Here is a 7,854-nt window from a genome sequence, read left to right on the forward strand (position 1 = left end):
CGGAATAGGAAGGGTTTTTACTCCCAAAATGTGTTAGGGGTATGTTCATTTGACTTGAAGTTTACTTACATCTTAGCTGGATGGGAGGGCTCTGCCCATGATGCGCGCGTTCTTGCGGATGCAACAAGTACAAGAGATAAAAATTTCCCAAATCCACCGCCAGGTATGCGAACAACAATCCTTGCTATACATTCAATATAGAATAAGTATTGTCGGTTGGTTGTCAGAACTTAATTATTGATTTGTAATGGTTAATATAGGGAAATACTACCTTGTAGACTCTGCCTACGCGAATACCAATTGTTTCTTGGCGCCGTACCGGGGGAGCACATATCACCTTCAAGAGTATAGGGCAAGACGTGGCCGTCCTCGAACTCAGCGTGAGTTGTTTAATTATACGCATTCGTCCCTAAGAAATTCTATTGAGCGCACTTTCGGTGTTTGGAAAGCACGGTTCCGCATACTAAAGTGCATAAATAATTACCCAATAGAGAAACAGATACAAATTCCTGTTGCTTGTGCCGTGCTTCACAATTTCATACATATGTACAACCATAACGACGAGCTACTAAACCAGTACACACGAGACGGAGTACCAGTTGTTGATATTGATCCGGAGAATGCGGATCAAGATGTTAATCAGAATCACAATCCTGATCGGGCAATGGAACAAAATCACAACTCCGCAAATCGTAGGGAAATGAATATTTTGAGGGATGAGATGGCTGCTAGCATGTGGGGGGCATTAGAAGCATATCGCAATCGGTAGTTACATATATTTGTTTCGTAATTTCAACGATTAATATGAGTTTGTAATGCTAAACTTATGGACGTTTTTATTATTATATATGAATGTATGTGTTTATGGTTTCTCTCTTTAAAAAAATCCATGTCAAAACTTGCTAAAATTGGAGTTATGTTTTTTTCAAAGGTGAACACAAAACTCAAGTTTAACATTCACAAACTAACTAAGTGAACACACAACTCAAATTTGAAACTCAATTCCAATTAAACTCACTTTTTTAACTCTAATCTTGAATTTCAAACTATTAAAAAGAACGCACCCTGAAATATGAGGGGGTAGCTGATGTTCATAACTCCGGATACTAACTCGAGTGTGGACTTTGAGTTTAGGTTACCGAACAGTCAACTAGGCTCAAAACTCAGATTGAATTGGGCTAACTCAAGTTTAATAGCCCAAACGAACGCACCCTTAGAAACGCGGAAGCCGAATAAAAATGACAATGTATATTTACTGTACATACGCATCCTGAATTTAGAATAAGTGAATAAATGAAGTAAGACATACAATTTGTGAGATTGTGGTTATTTATTTAACGTAAATGGACAGTCATTTTTTTTTATTTTTGGAATTTGGGAGAGGTAATAAATGTGGAAACCTGATGTTAAAATGCATGGTTTATGAATATCCGAATTTATGAGTAATTGGATTTTACTAAGAAGCAGGTATAACAAGCGAGAGCAAAAAATAAGAAGAGTGAACAAGTAAGGATGATGAAATTAGTAATTTAAGACAAGTCTAGAAGCATGTAGTGGTAATTTAAGACAAATTAATGACCTCGAGTGGATCATTCGGTATCATCATCCGGGTGGTAGGATGTAGGAGGGGTGAAAAATGGTGATGGTGGGAGATGGAGCAAGACATTGAGTGCGTTTATCTTTTTAACAATGAAAAGGAATAGATAGTGATATAAATTCAAAATAATTGTTAATGGTCCAATAATCACGATTGTGAGATGTCTTCTAGACGAGTGAAATTCGTCGCTTACCACTTACGTCAGAATAATTGTAACACTGAGCCGGCACAGTCTACGAATTTTGTGGGCTGGACCGGGCCGGCCCGTATAAGAATTACCTCGGCTCAGCCTATACCACGGGCCAATTTTACGTGGGTCAAGCTCGGCCGTGCCGTGGGCCAGGATGAGCCGTGCCATGGGCCTTGAATGGGTTGGCTCATTCAAAGCCCATCTTGGCCGTTTAGATGAGTAAGCCCATCTAAGCATGCAATTTCAATTTTTTTATTTTTATTTTTAAATTTTTAAACAAGTTAATAAATATAAAAGTTTGAATAGTCAATAAAAATATGAAAATGAATATTTTATTTACGATTGCCTCATTAAATAAAAACATTTCTAAGGAAAACCAAGTAGGACAAAACATTGGTAAAGAAAAAAAACAATCAGGATAGTTATACATAAGATGTTTACAAGATTACTAAAAAAAAGAAAAAAAAATGAAGATATTATGAGCCTAGATGGGCCGGGCTGGACTGCCCCATTATGGGTCTAAACGGGCCGGGCAGAGCCGGCCTATCATGGACTTAGACGGGTCAACCTAGCCCGACCTAACCCTTGATTTTTTATAGATAGTGTCAGGCCGACTCATGAACCGATATATGTTGACTCAGGCCAACCTATCAATATTTATGAACTTATTCGTATCAGAATGGGCACGGGCTGCACAGGTCCCGGCCTATTATTGCATCTCTACATTGTCGTCCGGTGAAACGAAATAAGAAGAAAAGAAAAAAGAAAGTAAAGAAAATAAAAAACGACACCCGCCATTGGCCAACCAATACGGCGCACGATAGCAGAGACCCTCATTTTGGGGAACCGAAGCCGAAGCCTAAACACAGAAACACGTTCTGAAAGTAAACTGAAAACCTGAGATCACGCCTCGTCATCCGTGAAACACAGCCCGGCGCACGTTAACAAAAGGGCAGACTCCCAACCAACAGAATCTTCTTCCTTCTTCTCCAAACTTCCTGAAGCTCTCTTCTCCGTCTCCGATCACTCGGTCAATCTCCTTTCCTCATCCCTATTCTTCTTTTACTCTCTCTCTCTCTCTATTTTCTTTTTTTTCCTTCTTTTTTTTTGGGTACTAATTTGTGCCTGTTTTAGCTCAATTGTTATCTGATTTCCATGTCTCCGATCTGCCTTCTTTGCCTTTTTTCTTTTTTATTGTATAGCAATACGAATTGTCTTTTGTTATTTCGATTTCATTGAATATAGTTATTGGATTGCCTCAATGAATCCTAGTTATATAAATTTTCTTTTTTCTTTTCATTTTTTTTTTCATCAGAATGTATTGAATTATGATGTATGAGCTTGTCCTAGGGAGGAAACAGAGTGGGATTGAATCTTCGGCTAAGTCATGTGAACGAGTGAACAAAGACTTGATAAGTTGATAATTGCTTATTTTTTGTGAGAATTTTGTTAAACTATTTTTTTTTCTTTCACTTCCTGACCAAAATGGTTTTCAAGGAAAAATAATTCTAGAAGGTCTTTCGAAAAAAGATAAATAAATAAATAAATAATGGAGGCATAAGAGAACAGGCCCTTTTTTGTGTTTCTTTTTTTTTTTTTTTAGTTTTTTTTTTTTTTTTTTTTTTTTTTTTTAGTTTTTTTTTTTTTTTTTATCTTTTTATTGGCTGAAAAAGGCTTCTGTTTTGCTAATTCTTGAAAGTCATGATTTTTTTTTGGTAGTTCCAAGCCTTAATTGTTTTTGTTTGTACTCCATAATAGATAGCCTTGTTCTTAATTAAGTTCAGCTTAGCAACTTTTAGTTAGTTGATGTGCAAATATTATAATTATCATTTTTTCTTATAATTGATGTTGTTGTAATTATTTTATTTCAGTAATTGTGTTTCCTAATGTATAGACTTCGCAGGGGCGTACGCAGAAGAGAAGTGATCGAGGAACACTGCCGAGGATTACTAGCAATAACATGATGAAAAGGAAAATTCCATCTTTGGTTGATCTGTGTGTTTTTACCGCAATTGATAATTTAAGGTACCTTGGGGATGTTGGAGAAACAGATTTGTATCTCCTCGATCGGATTTTACCCCATTGTACAGTTGACCAATTGATGCATGTCGAAAAGTTCTCAGAAGTAAGAAATAGCCAGCAACTACGCTGTCTTTAAGAATGAAATTGTTCTGCTTATGATTTTGTTGAAGTCTGTGAAAAATGACTCTCGCAGGGAAGAGACTTGAGTCCGGTAACTGACAAGTTGTGGAAAAAGATCTACGAAAAGGAGTTTGGTGTTGCGAATGCTAAGCTCGTTGTTGAGAGGATGGAGAAGAGAAATGTCAGGCATAAATGGATAAAGTTGTATGAGGTTTGTTTTCTTCATATTGTTCATTTGAAAATCATTTTTATGTTGGCTTTAACACACTATGGTTCTTAATGATTCATGTACATGGCATTTCTAATGCTACAAACACGTCTGTTCATTCGTAAACACATATTGTTTGCAATATATGAAATCAATTTCTTGAATTTCACATAATGGGATGATTATTGCAGGCAAAAAAGAAGGAAGTGGATGCGGCTCAAAATGAAGCTTTTGACCGCATTGCACAACGATATAAGGAAGCAGATGCTTGTATGTTCTATGTTCTCAAATAAGTTATAAATTCAATGCCAGGTTTTCTGATCAATATTTCCATTTTTCTTTTTGATTACTCATTTATGTTTCATATAATATATTGGTAACTCCTAGTTTTTTTTTAAGTTAAAATAATTTAGATTACTCTTATTAATTTCTTTTCTTGACCATTTTGCACTTTAACATATATTTCATACGTTAGATGATGGTTGTTTGCCAAGACTTGATTAGTTTGGTTTGCTTTAATTGGTTATTTGGTTTTGACCCTTATCATAAGTCCTAAGCCTGTCTGATTCTTTTTACAGAAACTAACATTCTACAAAAAGAGACTCAATTCCAATATAATGTTTGGACCATTTTAACCTTGTCTAATAGCAGAAAAATGTTTCCATTGAAGTGAAATACGATATCAATATCTCAACAAGTCCATTATCATTTTATGGACTCTGAAGCAGGAGTTTAGCACAATATGAACTACCGTACTAATTCCTTTGTGGTTAAAATTCTTATTTCAGTAAAACAAAGTCGACAAGTTCGTCTTTGCACAAAGGTTCCTCCTTCAAGCAAAAGAAGCTTTTTTGGAGGTAAGTTTCCTGTTTCCTTCCAGTTGATTCTGTCATAGGCCCATTCAAGTTAAGGGGCAGAGCTACACATGGCTGTGAGGGTAGGCGGCCACCCCACCTGAATTTTTCTTTTAATTTTGTATGTATATTTTGCTCAAATTTGTAGTTTGTCCCCTCTATAAATCTGAAATTACATGTCCCCCGCCCCCCCTTAAAATCTGTTTTTATATGTCCACCCCTTCTCAATTATTTTTCTGGCTCCGCCCTTGAGTTTAATGATGTGAGCTCTATTCATCACATCCCATTCAACTTGTTAGTCTCAAATGTTGAAGAGGATTGTCAAATCTACATTTACTAAGGTACATGTTAGTTACGTTTCATATGACGTTCTTTTTATAGGGAGTGGACCTAGCTATAATGTGTCCAACGTGAAGAGCAACATAATGAAGAAAGCAAAAATAGATTATCTTAAGAGGTAATCTTAGTTTTTTAAAATGATGCATGTATATAATATGTGTGCACTCGCATGGATATTGGTAAAATTTCTTCTTGATGACCTTTGTGATGGTCAAAGCAAATTCGTTTAATCCCTTTTACAGTTTGCAAAGTTGTTGTTGGCCCCAAAAAAAAAGTTATGTTTCTTTGTTAGTTTTCATGTTTATTTGTAATTTCTGCTTCAGTTAGAAAGAGTAAAATTCAACTGATCAGTGTTGTACATTTCTTTTTTGTGAGAACAGTTTATTACCAGGCTCCTTGTATTTTTATTTGGAGAAGTCTCTCTTCAAGCATTAAGATACTTAAACCTCTCTATTAGTTATTCGTATTTTTCCTTCTTCCTTTTTTTTCCTCCCTTCTTTAGCAAGTTTCTTACATTGAACGTGCTTTATGGGTACTGACTAGACTTTCTTTCACCTTTTGCTTTTGATCAGCAATGAGGTGAAAAATCTTGCAGCTATGAAGAAAAATGCTCTGAGGAAAAACCATCGGTACAAACACTCATCTTTTGTTAATTTTTATACATGTATATGCAAATTATACTCTCGACTGAGGTCTTATTCTTGTCCTATGTGTTGTTATACAGTGCCCCTCCCATGATGAAGCCAGATACATTTTCTGGCAAGGATGTAGCTTCAACTTCCAAACGCATCAATCCTGTCGCAAAAAGATTTTAGAAGTATCTTTTCCAACATATGGCATTGCTGTGAAGAGAGCAATCCTTGACGGTAAGTCTTGGGTTCGCAGTGTACCAAATGGAACGTGCTCTTTCTTTGAGGAGTCTTGGTGGTTTCAATCTTCTTTGCCGCAATGTCCATGTCATCTCTTTTGCATTTATGCTTTCCTTTCAGAGCAATAATGTTTTTAATCACCCACACTTCGTGTATTTTTTTTTCCCCATACTTGTAATTATCTCAGATCTTTTTCTTTGGGTGAAATCGTTTTTCTTGTAGCTTATTTTTGTTTTACTTTTCCTTTTGAGTTTTCAACACATTATAGAGCGTAATATTTGAGTAAGGATTATGAGTACTATTACTAGACGAGTGACAAAGGTCTCGTTCGGTTCGTCAATTCGAGTTAAAATATGATTTTATGTGAGGTTTTAACTGTAATAAAAAAGTTAGATATAACTTTTTATGAGAGTTTTTAACTGTAGTGAAACTGAAATTGAAAACTCAAATCGGTGAAATGAACGAGGTCAAAATTTACCTTTTATGCGATGAAAAAGTTCATAAAACCAATTCTATCATTTAATGCTTCAAAGTAAAATGCAAGAATTATCTTGAACCTTTTCTTATGAATTTTGTCCAGCGGTTGGGTTTTCTTGATGATTCTTCATCACAGAAATATACTAATGAGTAATGAAATCCTTCTCAGTAGAATATTAATACATACATGTGTGTGTGATGATGAAATCCACTCTGTACAGATTAGCAGGCAAAAATACGTTTTATCTGTAGTATACTGTGTGGGCCCGTTCACTTCGCTGATTCGAGTTTGTAATTCGAGTTGAGATGTGATTTTATGTGAGAGCTTTTTACTGTAGTAAAAAAGTTAGATGTGATTGTTTCTGAGAGTTTTTTACTGTAGCAAAACTCGAATTCTAAACTCGAATCGGCGAAATGAACGGGGCTGTATATACTAGTTTCAGGTTTGTCATGCTTAATAGCAAGCACATCTAATTTTCTAACAAACGAAGTTGCTTTGACATTAAAATTCTACCTTCATGGGAAATGGAAAAAAAAAAAAAAAAAAAAAATCATCTTGCTCTTCCAACTCAGGATGCGTCTTTTACCAAATTCGTAAAAGAATGTAATGTATAAGAATATTCATTCATTCTCTTTCTAATATTTACTTGATTATTAAATGGTATTTGATAAAAGAATATAATGTATAAGAATAAAAATCATTCATTCTCTTTCTAATATTTATTTGATTATTAGATTGTGTAATTACAAATAATCTAATTCTTTTTACAGAAAACTTAAAAAATATATATTTTATTAATATAATTACAAATATTATTTTACACAATAAAATAACAATTAGCTTATAGTATAAGAATATTAAGAATATAGTGAATTTTGACATTCATTCTCATTAGACGACTAGGGGCGCAAATATTAACATTCCTTTTCTTATTTCTTAGAGTGTTTGGCTTACTATTATTGATTGATTTTATAAATAAACACGTTATTAACAGGAAAAGTAATCACTGCAAGTGCGCCCTTGAAGAATTCAATAGCAGAGGTTTTTACAGAACGCGAGTGACAAACATCATTCCAAGACTTCCCGTATCTCCATAGTACGAAGCACAAATATGAAAAGGGGGTCGTTCAGAGTGTAGGCAAGTAAGAAACCAGATTCTGAGCATCGAATACTATAT

The 7,854-nt window shown here is 34.8% G+C and overlaps 2 protein-coding genes across 3 annotated transcripts in view; both read left to right on the top strand.

Annotated features, from left to right (window-relative positions):
* The window catches only part of LOC112092215, a 3,439-nt gene extending 2,670 nt beyond the window's left edge, over window positions 1-769 (top strand). The window contains exons 3-4 of the mRNA XM_024167737.1: window positions 61-163; window positions 261-769. Coding sequence (XP_024023505.1) covers window positions 61-163; window positions 261-769 — 612 coding nt within the window. The remainder of the gene's footprint in view (window positions 1-60; window positions 164-260) is intronic.
* Window positions 770-2,515: 1,746 nt separating this feature from the next.
* LOC112092188 lies at window positions 2,516-6,260 on the top strand. 2 transcript variants are annotated; one of them, XM_024167644.1, is made up of 8 exons: window positions 2,516-2,817; window positions 3,682-3,912; window positions 4,003-4,140; window positions 4,329-4,407; window positions 4,926-4,994; window positions 5,373-5,448; window positions 5,903-5,959; window positions 6,055-6,260. In XM_024167644.1, exons 2-8 carry the CDS (start codon window positions 3,748-3,750, stop codon window positions 6,143-6,145), a joined length of 675 nt encoding a protein of 224 aa, XP_024023412.1. In that variant the 5' UTR covers window positions 2,516-2,817; window positions 3,682-3,747; the 3' UTR covers window positions 6,146-6,260. The 2 variants fall into 2 exon arrangements, with proteins under 2 accessions (XP_024023412.1, XP_024023408.1); XM_024167640.1 differs by having other exon boundaries at window positions 3,691-3,912.
* Window positions 6,261-7,854: the final 1,594 nt, after the last annotated feature.

The sequence above is a fragment of the Morus notabilis genome, unplaced genomic scaffold (assembly GCF_000414095.1).
Source record: "Morus notabilis unplaced genomic scaffold, ASM41409v2 Scaffold409, whole genome shotgun sequence".
Taxonomy (NCBI): Eukaryota; Viridiplantae; Streptophyta; class Magnoliopsida; order Rosales; family Moraceae; genus Morus; species Morus notabilis.

What these genes read in the sequence shown, in the direction of transcription:
- LOC112092188 (XM_024167644.1), top strand. Translation starts at nt 3,748, where the DNA reads ATGATGAAAAGGAAAATTCCATCTTTGGTTGATCTGTGTGTTTTTACC. An exon ending in AATGGATAAAGTTGTATGAG is followed by an intron (nt 4,141 to 4,328) that starts GTTTGTTTTCTT and finishes TGATTATTGCAG; the next exon opens with GCAAAAAAGAAGGAAGTGGA. An exon ending in ATATAAGGAAGCAGATGCTT is followed by an intron (nt 4,408 to 4,925) that starts GTATGTTCTATG and finishes TTCTTATTTCAG; the next exon opens with TAAAACAAAGTCGACAAGTT.